General features: G+C 42.1%; 2 protein-coding genes across 4 annotated transcripts in view; one reads left to right on the top strand and one right to left on the bottom strand.

The window, feature by feature from the left end:
- Positions 1-15,434, top strand: part of LOC139560451 (EF-hand calcium-binding domain-containing protein 14-like) — a 31,062-nt gene extending 15,628 nt beyond the window's left edge. For all 3 annotated transcript variants that reach the window (XM_071377246.1, XM_071377249.1, XM_071377247.1), the window contains one exon: positions 12,468-15,434. In XM_071377246.1, coding sequence (XP_071233347.1) covers positions 12,468-12,646 — 179 coding nt within the window. In that variant the 3' untranslated portion in view covers positions 12,647-15,434. The remainder of the gene's footprint in view (positions 1-12,467) is intronic.
- Positions 15,435-15,718: 284 nt separating this feature from the next.
- Positions 15,719-17,025, bottom strand: LOC139560452 (zinc finger protein 830-like). The gene has a single exon (XM_071377250.1). It carries the CDS (start codon positions 17,023-17,025, stop codon positions 15,976-15,978), a length of 1,050 nt encoding a protein of 349 aa, XP_071233351.1. The 3' UTR covers positions 15,719-15,975.
- Between the last annotated feature and the right edge of the window lie 94 nt (positions 17,026-17,119).

Here is a 17,119-nt window from a genome sequence, read left to right on the forward strand (position 1 = left end):
CAACATGCCCAATAAACTATAGGCTATTACACCCTTATTTAACATTAATGCATGTCAGCCGCATGGAAAGATTAGCGAATTAACCTGAAACCGTGTGGTATACCCTGTAAATTGAGTTGTGGTTCGAGGAGAACACTTAGATTTTGTCAAGTCGGAGATGAGTGGCCAAGACCGAGGCGTGCGTGGACAACAGTGGATGCATCAATTCATGTTACAAGTCTAGGCCTAATGATAATCGCAGAATGTAGCCTACAGGAGTACCTTTAAGTGATTGTTTGACAATCAGATGGAAACATGACTGGTTGTGTTTACGCCAAGGCATAGAAGCTAAGCTTTCCTTAAAGTAAATAGAATTAAATAGCCAAAATTAGCTTACTCCTGTCTATACAGAAATAAATAAAATCATTCAAAATAGGCTACTACACCAGAAAAAAAAGGATTTGATCACAGAGGATCATTAGCTTCTAACAACAACAAAAAAGCTGTGGATTGTTTTAATCTCATAGCCTACAGTTGGAAGGGCCTGCAATTTGTGCAGGGCTCACTGCAGATACCAAATATATTGTTGAGTTGCGACTGTCAGTGAAAAGCAGAGCAATCCAGCCAGGCATATAGCAATATTTTAAAATACCATCGCGGAAAAACTGTTTGGAAAGCAAATGGCTATTGCTGTAAAGAGATGACAATGAAAAGACTCCAATCTGTCTTTTAGTTATCAAAATCCGTAACTTAATTGAGCGAACATCTTATTGGCACCAGCGAAGAATATTGGCCATATTACCGGTGAGTGTGCATATTCACTGTCTTTATCATTGGGTCAGTGCCACTTTTGTTTGTTTTTGGACAATAATTTCCTCCAGGTTAGATGGACGTTATATTGTATTTGTGTCTCCCCTTTTCGTAGGCCGATTTATATGGATCAGACATCGTTTTTATTGATCTGTTTTTTGTTGTTGTCAATGTCGGCAGAGTAGGCTACCCAGTAATTTTTGTAGTATTAAAAAAAGTGTACGCGCACTTGGGTGTCCCGTACCGGTAAGAAATTAAATCTACTTTCACCGCTGTACTTGAGTAAAAGTAAACATACCTTAAACACCAGAGTCGATGTTTGCTCCCCCACGGAAGTCTAATTTGCATAATTTTTTTAAAATCCCCATAAAAATCAGTCAGTTTAAGCTAGAGAGATCTTCTTTTTTTTTACTGTGTTAGCCTTTAAAAAACAGTAAGGACACTATGAAAGCTTAACCAAGTTTAATTCTTCCCAGAGGATCAATACAGCTGCATTAGACAAAAACATTTTCACACAAGCACGGATATTTAGCCGTTCCTTTCATGCTAAGTCTCCTACACATCTGAACAAACATTGTTCTTTACTGCTAGGCAGGACACTAGTGATATAGGCCATAAACTTGTATTTCTCCCTTAAGGTGATCTGACCTCAACCCCCCCCCCCCCCCCCTCCCCCCATCAGCATATCGAATGCGTGACCCGGGCTGGCAAAATTCTGGATCATTGTTACTCTAACTTCCGCGACGCATACAAAGCCCTCCCTCGCCCTCCTTTTGGCAAATCTGACCACGACTCCATTTTGTTGTTCCCAGCCTATAGACAGAAACTAAAACAGGAAACGCCCGTCCTCAGGTCTGTTCAACGCTGGTCCGACCAATCTGATTCCACGCTTCAAGATTGCTTCGATCACGTGGACTGGGATATGTTCTGGATAGCGTCGAACAACAACATTGATGTATACACTGATTTGGTGAGCGAGTTTATTAGCAAGTGCATCGGTGATGGTGTACCCACGGCGACTATTAAAACCTTCCCCAACCAGAAACCGTGGATTGATGGCAGCATTCGCGCAAAACTGAAACAGCGAACCCACTGCTTTGAATCAGGGCAAGGCGACTGGAAACATGACCGAATACAAACAGTGTAGCTATTCCCTCCACAAGGCAATCAAACAAGCTAAGCCTCAGTATAGAGACAAAGTGGAGTCGCAATTCAACGGCTCAGACACGAGAGGTATTTGGCAGGGTCTACAGTCAATCATGGACTACAAAAAAAAAACAGCCTCGTTGCGGACCCCGATGTCTTGTTCCCAGACAAACTAAACAACTTATTTCCCTCGCTTTGAGGACAATACAGTGCCACCCACACGGCCCGCTATCAAAACCTGCAGGCTCTCCTTCACCGCAGCCAATGTGAGTAAAACATTTAAACGTGTTAACCCTCCCAAGGCTGCCGGCCCAGACAGCATCCCTAGCCGCGTCCTCAGAGCATGCGCAGACCAGCTGGCTGGTGTGTTTACGGACATATTCAATCAATCCCTATCCCATTGTTCTTGTTCCCAAGAAAGCTAAGGTAATTGAGCTAAATGACTATCGCCCCGTTGCACTCACTTCCGTCATCATGAAGTGCTTTAAGAGACTAGTCAAGGATCATATCACCTCCACCCTACCTGACACCCTAGATCCACTCCAATTTGCTTACCGCCCCAATAGGTCCACAGACGACGCAATCGCAATCACACTGCACACTGCCCTAACCCATCTGGACAAGAGGAATACCTATGTAAGAATGCTGTTCATCGACTATGGCTCAGCATTTAACACCATAGTACCATCCAAACTTGTCATTAAGCTCGAGACCCTGTGTCACCTCCCAGCCCTGTGCAAGTGGGTCCTGGACTCTCTGATGGGACGCCCCCAGGTGGTGAGGGTAGGAAACAACATCTCCACCCCACTGATCCTCAACACTGGGGCCCCACAAGGGTGCATTTTCAGCCCTCTCCTGTACTCCCTTGACTGCGGGGCCATGCACGCCTCCAACTCAATCATCAAGTTTGCAGACGACACTACAGTGGTAGGCTTGATTACCAACAATGACGAGACAGCCTACAGGGAGGAGGTGAGGGCCCTCGGAGTGTGGTGTCAGGAAAATAAACTCACACTCAACGTCAACAAAGGAGATGATCGTGGACTTCAGGAAACAGCAGAGGGAGCACCCCCCTATCCACATCGACGGGACAGTAGGTGGAAAGTTTTAAGTTCCTCGGCGTACACATCACGGACAAACTGAAATGGTCCACCCACACAGACAGCGTGGTGAAGAAATTCAACCTCAGGAGGCTGAAGAAATTTGGCTTGTCACCAAAAACTTGTCACCAAAAACTTGTCACCAAGTCACTCACAAACTTTTACAGATGCACAATCGAGGGCATCCTGTTGGGCTGTATCACCGCCTGGTACGGCAACTGCTCCGCCCACAACTGCAAGGCTCTCCAGAGGGTAGTGAGGAGGTCTGCACAACGCATCACCGGGGGCAAACTACCTTCCCTCCAGGACACCTACAACACCCGATATCACAGGAAGGCCAAAAAGATCATCAAGGACAACAACCACCCGAGCCACTGCCTGTTCACCCCGCTATCATCCAGAAGGCGAGGTCAGTACAGATGTATCAAAGCTGGGACCGAGAGACTGATAGAAGCTGTTTATCTCAAGGCCATCAGACTGTTAAACAGCCATCACTAACATTGAGTGGCTGCTGCCAACATACTGACATACTCAAATCTCTAGCCACTTTAATAATAAAAAATTGGATGTAATAAATGTATCACTAGTCACTTTAAGCAATGCCACTTTATATAATGTTTACATACCCTACATTACTAATCTCATATGTATATACTGTACTCTATACCATCTACTGCATCTTGTCTATGCCGTTCGGCCATCGCTCATCCAAATATTTATATGTACATATTCTTATTCATTCCTTTACACTTGTGTGTAAAAGGTAGTTGTTGTGAAATTGTTAGATTACTTGTTAGATATTACTGCATGGTCGGAACTAGAAGCACAAGCATTTCGCTACACTCGCATTAACACTGGCTAACCATGTGTATGTGACCAATAAAAGTGTTTGTCAGACCATGAGACGTCCCGAAAATCGGTTTTCTCACAAAATTGTATGTAGTGTTCGAACGGTTTGGTCTACAAACTATTACGAACAAGATGGTGTTCTCCGTTTTGCTCTACAACCCCCACAAGCGTCTTGGCACTTGTCTGAAGTCGGGAACAGCAACTTCTGTCTGTTGCATCCGAACAGTTTTGGCTACACACTAATATGACCCCTCTGTGGAAAGGTGAGGCTCCCACAGGCCTCACAAGACTTGTCTAAAGGTCCCCCGGTACCAGTTGAAAAAATGTATGGCTGTATATATGGAGATCGTTTAGTGCCAAAAATAATCATAATTAAAAACATGTTTCCTGATCTTTCTTAAAAGTATGTGGACACCTGCTTGTCGAACATCTCATTCCAAAATCATGGGTATTAATATGGAGTTGGTCCCCTCTTTGTTGCTATAACAGCCTCCACTCTTCTGAGAAGGCTTTCCACTAAATGTTGTAACATTGCTGTGGGGACTTGCTTCCATTCAGCCACGAGCATTAGTGAAGTCGGGCACTGATGTTGGGGGATTATGCCAGGCTCGCAGTCGGCGTTCCAATTCATCTCAAAGGTGTTCGATGTGGTTGAGGTCAGGGCTCTGTGCAGGCCAGTCAAGTTCTTCCACACCGATCTCAACAAACCATTTCTGTATGGCCCTCTCTTTATGCATGGGGGCGTTTCATGCTGAAACAGGAAAGGGCCTTCCCCGTTTCATGCTGAAACAGGAAAGGGCCTTCCCCGTTTCATGCTGAAACAGGAAAGGGCCTTCCCCAAACTGTTGCCACAAAGTTGGAAGCACAAAATCGTCTAGAATGTCATTGTATGCTGTAGCATTAATATTTCCCTTTACTGGAAGTAAGGGGCCTATCCCAAACCACGAAAAACAGCCCCAGACTATTATTCCTCCTCCACCAAACGATGCTTGGTATTGCTCATGGTGATCTTAGGCTGGTGTGCGGCTAATCTGCCATGGAAACCCAATTCATGAAGCTCCCAACGAACAGTTCTTGTGCTGACGTTGCTTCCAGGGGCAGTTTGAAACTCAGTAGTGAGTGTTGCAACCGAGGACAGAAGATTTTTTTTCGTGATACGCGCTTCAGCACTCGGTGGTCCCATTCTGTGAGCTTGTGTGGCCTACCACTTTGCAGCTGAACCGTTGTTGCTCCTAGACGTTTCCACTTCACAAAAACAATACTTAAAGTTGACCGTGGCAGCTCTAGCAGGGCAGAAAATTGACTAACTGACTTGTTGGAAAGGTGGCATCCTATGACGGTTCGACATCGAAAGTCACCGAGCTCTTCAGAAAGGCCATTCTACTGCCAATGTTTGTCTATGGCTGTGTGTTCGATTTTTATACACGTGTCAGCAACGAATGGCTGAAATAGCCTAATCCACTAATTTGAAGGGGTGTCCACATACTTTTGTATTTACATTGCAATCGGAAACTATTCCGACCCCTTGACTTTTTCCACATTTTGTTACGTTACAGCCTTATTCCAAAATGGATTACATTCAATCTACACATAATTCCCCATAAAGACAAAGCAAAAAAACGTTTTTTAGACATTTTTGCAAATGAATTTAAAAAAAGGAAATTGTATTTACATAAGTATTCAGACCCTTTACTCAGTACTTTGTTGAAGCACCTTCGGCAGCAATTACCGCCTCGAGTCTTCTTGGGTATGACGCTACAAGCTTGGCACACCTGTATGTGGGGAGTTTCTCCCATGCTTCTCTGCAGATCCTCTCAAGCTCTGTCAGGTTGGATGGGGAGCGTCGCTGCACAGCTATTTTCAGGTTTCTCCAGAGATGTTCGATCGGGTTCATATCCTGGCTATGGCTGGGCCACTCAAGGACATTCAGAGACTTGTCCCGAAGCCCCTCTTGTGTTGTCTTGGCTGTGTGCTTAGGGTTGTTGTCCTGTTGAAAGGTGAACCTTCGCCCCAGTCTGAGGTCCTGAGCGCTCTGGAACAGGTTTTCATCAAGGATCTCTCTGTACTTTGCTCCCTACATCTTTCCCTTGATCCTTACTAGTCTCCCAGTCCTTGCAGCTAAAAAACATCCCCACAGCATGATGCTGCCACCACCATGCTTCACCGTAGGGATGGTTTCAGGTTTCCTCCTGACGTGACGCTTGGCATTCAGGCCAAAGAATGGTCTGAGGGTATTTAGGTGCCTTTTGGTAAACTGTAAGCGGGCTGTCATGTGCCTTTTACTGAGGTGTGGCTTCCCATCTGGCTACTCTACCATAAAGGCCTGATTGGTGAGTGCTGCAGAGATGTTTGTCCTAGAAGGTTCTCCCATCTCCACAGAGGAATTCTGGAGCTCTGTCATAGAAGGTTCTCCCATCTCCACAGAGGAATTCTGGAGCTCTGTCATAGAAGGTTCTCCCATCTCCACAGAGGAATTCTGGAGCTCTGTCATAGAAGGTTCTCCCATCTCCACAGAGGAATTCTGGAGCTCTGTCAAGTGACCATCGGGTTCTTGGTCACCTCCCTGACCAAGGACCTTCTCCCCCGATTGCTCAGTTTGACGTGGCGGCCAGCTCTAGGAAGATACTTGGTGATCCAAACTTCTTCCATTTAAGAATGATGGAGGCCAATGTGTTCTTGGGGACCTTCAATGCTGCAGACATTTCTTGGTACCCTTCCCCAGATCTGTGACTTGACACAATCCTGTTTCGGAGCTCTACGGACAATTTCTTTGACTTCGTGGCTTGGTTTTAGCTCTGACATGCACTGTCAACTTATATAGACAAGTGTGCCCTTCCAAATCATGTCCAATCAATTGAATTTACCACAGATGGACTCCGGTCAAGTTGTAGAAGCATCTCAAGGATGATCATTGGAAACATGGTGCACCTGAGCTCAATTTTGAGTTTCATACAGCAAAGTGTTTGAATACTTATGTAAATAAGATTTTTGTTTTTGTTTTTAGAGGAATTCATATGAATACATTTATAAATTATCAAACTTTTCTAAAAACCTGTTTTCGCTTTGTCATTGTGTGTAAATTGATGAGCGGGAAAAAATATTGAATCCATTTTAGAATAAGGCTGTAACGTAATAAAATGTGGAAAAAGTCAAGGTGTCTGAATACTTTCCGAGTGCACTATTAGGGTTGCAACGTGTTGGAAACTTTCTGGTAAATTTCCATGTCATGTTAAGCCCGGAAATTTGGGGAATTTTGCTTCAATTGTGCAGTGCACTCTGTGCAGTGCACCAATGTGCAGTGCACTCTTCCGTCAAGTACAGTTAAAGTCGGAAGTTTAAATACACCTTAGCCAAATGCATTTAAACTCAGTTTTTCATAATTTCTGACATTTAATCCTAGTAAAAATTCCCTCTATTAGGTATGTTAGGTTCACCACTTTATTTTAAGAATGTGAAATATCAGAATAATAGTAGAGAATGATTTATTTCAGCTTTTATTTCTTTCATCACATTCCCAGTGGGTCAGAAGTTTACATACACTCAATTAGTATTTGGTAGCATTGCCTTTAAATTGTTTAACTTGGGTCAAATGTTTCAGGTAGCATTCCACAAGCTTCCCACAATAAGTTGGGTGAATTTTGGCCCATTCCTTCTGACAGAGCTAGTGTAACTGAGTCAGGTTTGTAGGCCTCCTTGCTCGCACACAACATGATGCTGCCACCCCCGTGCTTCACGGTTGGGATGGTGTTCTTCGCCATGCAAGCCTCCCATTTTCCTCCAAGCATAACAATGGTCATTATGGCCAAACAGTTACATTTTTGTTTCATCAGACCAGAGGACATTTCTCCAAAAAGTATGATCTTTGTCCCCATGTGCAGTTGCAAACCATAGTCTGGCTTTTTTATGGTGGTTTTGGAGCAGTGGCTTCTTCCTTGCTGAGCGGCCTTTCAGGTTATGTCGATATAGGACTCGTTTTACTGTGGATATAGATACTTTTGTACCTGTTTCCTCCAGAATCTTCACAAGGTCCTTTGCTGTTGTTCTGGGATTGATTTGCGCTTTTCACACCAAAGTACGTTCATCTCTAGGAGACAGAACGCGTCTCCTTCCTGAGCGGTATGACGGCTGCGTGGTCCCATGGTGTTTATACTTGCGTAGTATTGTTTGTACAGATGAACGTGGTACCTTCAGGCGTTTGGAAATTGCTCCCAAGGATGAACCAGACTTGTGGATGTCTACAATTTATTTTCTGAGGTCTTGGCTGATTTTCTTTTGATATTCACATGTCAAGCAAAGAGACACTGAGTTTGAAGGTAGGCCTTGAAATGCATCCACAGGTTGCACCTCCAATTGACTCAAATTATGTCAATTAGCCTATCATAGCTTCTAAAGCCATGACATCATTTTCTGGAATTTTTGAAGCTGTTTAAAGTTAGTCAACTTAGTGTATGTAAACTTCTGACCCACTGGAAATGTGATGAAAGAAATACAAGCTGAGAATAATAGTAGAGAGAATGTATTTTCTGACATTTCACATTCTTGAAATAAAGTGGTGACTCTAACTGACCTAAGACAGGGAATTTTTACTCGTATTCAATGACAGTAATTGTGAAAAACTGAGTTTAAATGTATTTGGTTAAGGTGTATGTCAACTTCCGACTTCAACTGTATATACACTAACTGTACAGCTGATTCTTCTCAAGATCTTGCACACTAATGAGATGATATTGAGCCTACACTACTATGCTGTCTGAACCAAGGACTACATGCTTTCTGGTAAGTTTTGATTACAATACTGGGTGAGGTGAATATATTTTACGTGACATAATTTTTTGTTAATTAGTAAATATTAGCCTACAGCAAAGTGTGTTTTAAATAATTTCTAACTTGTTAACAATTTCTGCTAGTTAGTTTTAGCTTGAGCCTACTAACTTAAATGTTTTAAAATAAAACACTCCTTATCTTAAAAATGAGTTTTTTTTTTATATATCTAACTACTTATATTACTATTTATATTTACATGGAATTGTATTTATACATTTTTTTACTTGTTTTTTTTCTAATCTTCACAGGAAAATGCCACGGGCACTATCTGATGTGTGGAGACATTTCACTGCAGCTAATGTAGAAGGAAAAGTTGTGTACATTTGCAAATACTGTGCCGAATCGTATGTGAAGAATGCAACAAAGATGCAGAATCATCTGGCCAAGTGCATAAAGTTCCCTCAGCTCTCACAACAAGCAACCTCTGACAAAAAGTCCCTCTACTTCTATTCGAGGTGAAAATGATGAATCAGACACCTTATAGATAGCAACAGCACATGGTCCTCCTTGGAATCAAGTTTTTTTGACTCAATGGAGGAACTTAGTCAGAGAAATGCTGAGGAATGTCTTGCTCGAGCTGTGTATGCAACTGGTTCACCTCAGATGCTCACAGGCAATGTATATTGGAAGAGATTTCTGAATGTTCTTCGCCCAGCATACACCCCTCCAACCAGACATGCTTTATCTACTCATTTGCTGGATGCAGAGTTCAACAGAGTTCAAGTGAAGGTCAAGCAAATCATTGAGAAAGTAGACTGTATTGCAATCATCTCTGATGGGTGGTCGAATGGTTGTGCGAAAGGAATAATTAACTACATCTCCACCCTTCAACCAGTATTCTACAAGCGCACAGACACAATGGACAACGGACACACTGGTCTCTACATTGCAGATGAGCTGAAGGCAGTCATCAATGACCTTGGACCTCAAAAGGTATTTGCACTGGTGACAGACATTTCTGCGAACCTGCTTGGTCTAAAGTGGAGGAGTCCTACCCTCACATCACACCCATTGGCTGTGCTGCTCATGCATTGAATCTGCTCCTCAAGGCCATCATGGCACTGAAAACAATGAATACACTCTACAAGAGAGCCAAGGAAATGGTTAGGTATGTGAAGGGTCATCAAGTTATAGCAATAATCTTCCTCACCAAGCAAAGTGAGAAGAATAAGAGCACTACATTGAAGCTGCCCAACAACACCCGTTGGGGTGGTGTTGTTATCATGTTTGACAGTCTCTTGGAGAGGAAGGAGTCTCTCCAAGAAATGGCCATATCACAGTCTGCCGATATGGACAGCACCATCAAGAGGATCCTCCTGGATGATGTATTTTGGGAGAGAGTGGTAAGCAGCCTGAAACTCCTGAAACCTGTAGCAGTAGCCATTGCACGGATTGAGGGAGACAATGCCATCCTGTCTGATGTTCAGACTCTGCTTGCAGATGTAAGAGAAGAAATCCATACTGCCCTGCCCACTTCACTGTTCCTCCAAGCAGAGGAAACTGCAGTTCTGAAATACATCAAAAAGCGTGAAGACTTCTGCCTGAAGCCCATACACACCACAGCATACATGTTGGACCACAAGTATGCTGGCAAGAGCATCCTGTCTGGTGCAGAGATCAACAAGGCCTATGGTATCATCACTACCGTGTCTTGCCACGTTCTTGGCAGTCTGGTGAAGTATACTTCCATTCAAGGTTGGAAAGGGTTGGAAAGTCGGTGAAGATGAAGCCTCAGAGTCTGATGTTCAAGAGGTGGACATTGAGGAGGTCCAGGGAGAAGACATGGAAGCCTGAGAGGAAGACAACCAAAGCTTTAGTTTCTAGACTATCATTTTACAGATGTATGTTGAAAACGTTTTTAGGAGATGCAATGGATCATTGGGGATCATTCAATATTCCCTTTCTTTTGTTGTTCAGTGAAATCATCCCATGTGAAGAGAACTCGTTTAATTAAAGTTCAATTCGTAACTAAATAGTTTTTTTTATTTCTATTGGAAGGTTTTAATCATTTGCAATTGTCTAATTATAATAAGGTAAACGGTTTATGTTTCTGTCTCCATATGATATGGTAAGTATATCCAATGCAAAACAAATCTACTTTTAAATCGTATTAATATTAATTTGCCTATATTTCCATTAACTCCCATGGAAAGTTTCCACCTCTGAATATTCCCCAAAATGTGCATCTCTCAGACACTTCAGAAAAAACATCCTTTTGATTTTCTGGGGGGGCTGCTATCTAAATATATTCTAAATCAAATAGCAAAATGATCCTTGTTATGACCTTCATAAAACAATGCCATATGGCTCATTAGTAGAACCCCTCTCCCCCGGATTAGACAGGGTTTAGACTGCTATGGATTTTTAATAGAAAATGACTCAAGTGAAAGTCACCCAGTAAAATATTACTTGAGTAAAAGTCTAAAAGTATTTGGTTTTAAATATACTCAAGTGTCCAAATTAAAGGTATAAATTTCAATTTCCTTATATTAAGAAAACCAGATGGCATGTCGTTTTTTATAGCCACTCCAACGCATAATTTACAAAGTATTTGTGTTTAGTGAGTCCGATAGATCAGCGGTAGTAGGGATGACCAGGTATGTGCTCTTGAGTGTTTAAGTTGCATTTTCCTATCCTGCTAAGCATTCAAAATGAAATGAGTACTTTTGGGTGTTAAAGAAAATGAATGGTGTGAAAAGTACAAGATAATCCACCTGACCAGTGTGGCATATTAAGAAGCTGATTAAACAGCATTATCATTACACAGGTGCACCTTGTGCTGGGGAGAATTAAAGGCCACTCTAACATGTGCAGTTTTGCCACACAACACAATGTCACAATTGGCATGCTGACTGCAAGAATGTTCACCAGAGCTGTTGCCAGAGAATTTAATGTTAATTTCTCTACCGTAAGCCGCCTCCAACGTCATTTTAGAGAATTTGGCAGTACGTCAAACCGGCCTCACAGCCGCAGACCACATGTAACCACCGTATGCACAAACTGTCAGAATCCGTCTCAGGGAAGCTCATGCGTGCTCGTCGTCCTCACAAGGGTCTTGACCTGACTGGAGTTTGCCGTCGTAACTGACTTAAGTGGGCAAATGCTCACCTTCGATGGCCACTGACACACTGGAGAAGTGTGCTCTTCACGGATTAATCCTGTTTTCAACTGTACTGGGCAGATGGCAGACAGCGTCGTGTGGGCGAGCGGTTTGCCAATGTCAACGTTGTGAACCGAGTGCCCCATGTTAGCAGTGGGGTTATGGTATAGGCAGGCATAAGGAATGGACAACGAACACAATTGCATTTTATCACCGTCCATCACTTAACCACCATGAAGTTCATTTTATTTAATCTGTCTATAAACTCTTAATGCGTTTCACGTCGTAGTGGTAGTACAATGTAGTATTTCATCCTGTGACTCCAAGTTTTCAACATGGTTTATGATATCAATATTTGCACATAAAGGAGTTTCCAAGACAATTGATGCATAATGGTTTTACCGACACAAAGATCCCACCATGTCGAACGAACAAATTGTCTCTCGACATTTGACATTGTACCGACACTTCCTGTTTCCATCACGCCTGTCATTTTATTTTATACTGCATGACTTTACGCACATAAAAACTGTGGATGGAAATGTGCTTGTTTACAGAGTATCCTGCATACACAAGGAGAAATGCAGCTGTAAAAGTCAGAATTCATTTTATTTTGTGGCCAATTAACAATTACCTGAAACCTCTCCTACTTCCAATAGATCTCAAAGAGCTCTTTGAGCGCTCGGGTACCGACCCCACCTCTCAGGGAATGTCTTACCAAGTCCTGAGGAAATTATTTGACTCAGCAACGCCAGACCCCCATAGCCTGGAACGCTACGACAAAGACGGGGACCAGAGATTCTCACTGGCTGAAATGAAAGCTGCTGCTGGTCTGTGAGAAGAGGAGTGGCAGAGGCAGCAGTGGAAGGAGAAGAGGTCTCTGGTGTGTGCGGAGTGCCTCACAGTAAAGACGGTTGCACTTTTATTGAACTAAGTATTTAATAACAAAATGATTAATAACAAACTGAATGTTGAACAGTAGCACTGGCATCCCCCCCCCCCACACACACACACACACCTTACTGGTCCTACACGCCTAAGCTAGAGTAAGCAACTCAGATCCAAGCTTCGATATTTCTTATTATTTTCGTGAACAGTTTCCAAAATTGTACTTTTCAGAATTTTTATTTTATTTATGACCAGTTGATGTCAAAGGAATTGTTGAGAAAAGTCAAAATATCACATTATAATGTAGTTCCTACCACACACACACTCCCGTTTTAGATAAGTTCAGATCGTCTTTGCTTATTTTCTGTCTTTATACATGTTTTGTTGTAAGTCTTGAGTTATTTTCTGTATTCTTATTTGGATTTTAATGTAACACAGAGACTGTAGACATACCCTTAACCCAACCATAGTTTGTTTTTAAGTCTGCAATATTTGAAGGGCTATAAACACACACTTTTAACTAGTTCAGAATGAATCATGTTGAAATATTAACTCCTGAAGCATATGTAGCAATAATACAATGTAAATTAGCTTATACTAACGGACTATAGTGATCACTTCAATTTGCAGTATATATACAGTACCAGTCAAAAGTTTGGACACCTACTCATTCAAGGGTTTTTCTTTATTTTACTATTTTCTACATTTTAGAGTCATAGTGAAGACAAACTATGAAATAACAAATATGGAATGATGTAGTAACCAAAAAAGTGTTAAACAAATATATTTTAGATTCTTCAAAGTAGCAACCCTTTGCCTTTGACAGCTTTGCCTTCTCTCCAACCAGCTTAACCTGGAATGCTTTTCCAACAGTCTTGAAGGAGTTCCCACGTATGCTGAGCACTTGTTGGCTGCTTTTTATTCACTCTGCGGCCCAACTCATCCCAAACCATCTCAATTGGGTTGAGGTTGGGTGATTGAGGAGGCCAGGTCATCTGATGCAGCACTCATCACTCTCCTTTGTCAAATAGCCCTTACACAGCCTGAGGGTGTTTTGGGTCATTGTCCTGTTGAAAAACAAATGATAGTCCCACTAAGCGCAAACCAGATGGGATGGCGTATCGCTGCAGAATGCTGTGGTAGCCATGCTGGTTAAGTGTGCCTTGAATTCTAAATAAATCAATGAGTGTCACCAGCAAAGAACCCCCACACCATCACACCACCTCCTCCTTGCTTTACGGTGGGAACTACATATGCGGAGATCATCCGTTAACCTACTCTGTCTCTCACAAAGACGGCGGTTTGAATCAAAAATTGCAAATTTGGACTCATCAGACCAAAGAACAGATTTCCACCAGTCTAATGTCCATTGCTCGTGTTTCTTGGCCCAAGCAAGTCTCTTCTTCTTATTGGTGTTTAGTAGTGGTTTCTTTGCAACAATTTGACCATGAAGGCCTGATTCACACAGTCTCCTCTGAACAGTTGATGTTGAAATGTGTCTGTTACTTGTACTCTGCAGCATTTATTTGGGCTGCAGTTTCTGAGGCTGGTAACTCTAATGAACTTATCCTCTGCAGCAGAGGTAACTCAGGTTCTTCCTTTCCTGTGGCGGTCCTCATAAGAGCCAGTTTCATCATAGTGCTTGATGGTTTTGCGCCTGCACTTGAAGAAACTTTCAAAGTTCTTGAAATGTTCCGTATTGACTGACCTTCATGTCTTAAAATAATGATGGACTGTTGTTTCGCTTTGCTTATTTGAGCAGTTTTTGCCATAATATTGACTTGGTCTTTTACCAAATAGGGCTATCTTCTGTATACCACCCCTACCTTGTCACAACAACTGATTGGCTCAAATGCATTAAGAAGGTAAGAAATTCCACAAATGAACTTAACAAGGCACACCTGTTAATTGAAATGCATTCCAGGTGACTACCTCATGAAGCTGGTTGAGAGAATAGCAAGAGTGTGAAAAGCTGTCATCAAGGCGACTTTGAAGAACCTAAAATATAAAATATATTTTGATTTGTTTAACACTTTTTGGTTACTACATGATTTCATATGCTATTTCATAGTTTTGATGTCTTCACTATTATTCTACAATGTAGAAAATAGTAAAAATAAAGAAAAACCCTGGAATGAGTAGGTGTGTCCAAACTTTTGACTGGTTCTGTAAGTGTTGTGTGTAGTACTGAAGAAAGACAAAAGTAAGCACACCTGGCTGTGATAATGTAACTGATAGTGAGAGAAGCACTGATCCCTCTTGATTCTGTAATTTTGTGTGGGCCTTTACATGATGAAATGCAAATGTACAAATCAGAACATGTCAAATCACTCAACACTGTCATATGATGTAAATATGGTAGAATTGTTTTATATGGTATCATGTAATATTGACTTGTTTGGGGGGGGGGACTTGGGCTGCTTTGTATAGCTAGAGGACTGTAGATAATCCTCAGCATTGTAATGGAAATTGTTTTATGACGTTGTGCTTTGCATGTTTCTCAATGTAACATGAATGAATGTGTAATTTATCAATTTAACATAAAGGACTGTTTGAACGTAATTTTGTTTTGCAGGGTAATGGTGTGGAATTCTGTAACTCAATTAGGTAAAACAGATTTTGAATTGTAATTTAGATTTCCGACAGGAATATTGTCCCTACAAAGATGTGTGCTTTGGGAATTTTATTAATGTTTTGTGCGAGCACTAATGAATAAATGAAAATGTGGATTAACAGGATTTTACAATCTGTAGTTTCCATACTTTTTCAAACGTTAGACAGTATTCAAGTCAAGGTCCTCATAAAGGAGGACTCTAGTTTTTGTTTTGGAATGGAGTGTATCATGTACCAGTATGCACCAGGTTCCGATAATGAGGAACAGATGGGGTGTAAATTGAATATGTTTTGTTTGTATTAGCTGTGATTGTATATTTGTTGTGCAACCACAGAGGAAACTAAATTAGTGTGCATTTTATTATGGGTTTGAGCTGTGTGTAAGGGCTTCAGGAATGAGAATTTAGGATTTGTCTTCCATTCATTTTTTAATTGAATGCTGATAGTACAGTATTTCTGCAAGTGTGCGACAGTCTGACAGTAGAAAAACAGCATTTACCACAAAAGCATTTTATATAGACATAAAAACTGTAGAAGACAACACTTTTAGATATCCTCAACAAATGTTTGTCATTGACATGGAGGGAGAAAAGAAGTGGCTTCCTATGCAACTTCGCTCTTATTTATAATCTGGAGAAACCTTTTGATCAAAAGGCCCTGGGAATTTTAAGCAAGGGCGCCTTTGGCCCTCCAGTCCCTTGACAACAAGTGGAGCAGCTCTTCTTCATCCTCATCACTTCTGCTGGAGTCTTCCTGGTCTTCTGTTTTCTCCTTCACAACCTTCTTCACCACATCTTGCTTATCTCTCAATACCTCAACCCTCCGGTAACATTCAATTTGCTCATCGATTTCATCAATCTGACGCTCAAAACGACCCTCCTCGTCATCCTCGGCTACAATGGCCTCTGATTTGGTGTTCACCTGCCGCATTTCCTTTTGGAACTCTTCCCACTCCTTATCCATTTGATCTTTGGGAGCATCGACATTACGGACTTTGGCATCTCTCACTGGGTCGTCAAAGAAGCCTTCTGGTAGCGCTTCAGGTGTATTTCCCTTCTTCTCCACACTCTTCTCAGTTTCATCTGGTTTGAGGATAGACCCTGAATGAGAAGCAGCTGGGACAGCTGGAATGGTGCTGTTGTCGAAGAAATCAGATGGGAGTCCTGGGGCAGGTGCCCCCTTCTGCACACCCAAGCTAGAATCTGCCCCCTGGTCACCAGCCTCCTCTTCATCACTGTCTTCATCATAGACTCCGGCCAAAAGACTCAGCCTAGCAGATGTCGTTTTTTTCAATATTCCAGGTAGTTTCTTCGGCCCCGGTGGGGCAGGTTTAGCAAAGAAATCATCAGGTAGCCCTGACGTAGATAACTGCTCTGTACCTGCCACTGGTTTAAACTTCTTCCCATTCGTGTCTTCAGATTCCAAAGCTTTCCTTTTAAGCGAAGGATGGGGTCCTTGACTTGTAGAACTTTGTTTAGACCCCTTGAGCTCGGAAACGTTCTCCTTGTGCTGTTTTCCAAGAATGTGAGTCTGCCACAATAGTTCATTCTTTACTCGCTCGTTGCAGAGTACGCAGCTAAGGTGATCGAGACTGTTGTACTTGGCATATGGGGATTCGACACGCTTCTTATCTATCGTTTGCCTTTGTTTCTCTCTCATTAACCGTCGCAGTTCATCTTGATGTATCACTTTCTTCTGCTTATTTTTTGGAGGCATTCTTTCATTGAGTTTCAAACCAAATTTCAGAAAGCTTGGGAAAGAAAAAAAACACGGAGTGTGTCTTCATTCAAGACCCGTAGTAGGCGTCAAA

The sequence above is a fragment of the Salvelinus alpinus genome, chromosome 30, assembly GCF_045679555.1.
Source record: "Salvelinus alpinus chromosome 30, SLU_Salpinus.1, whole genome shotgun sequence".
NCBI classification, from domain to species: Eukaryota; Metazoa; Chordata; class Actinopteri; order Salmoniformes; family Salmonidae; genus Salvelinus; species Salvelinus alpinus.

Coding starts and splice junctions, on each gene's coding strand:
- LOC139560452 (XM_071377250.1), bottom strand. CDS start 17,025: ATGCCTCCAAAAAATAAGCAGAAGAAAGTGATACATCAAGATGAACTG.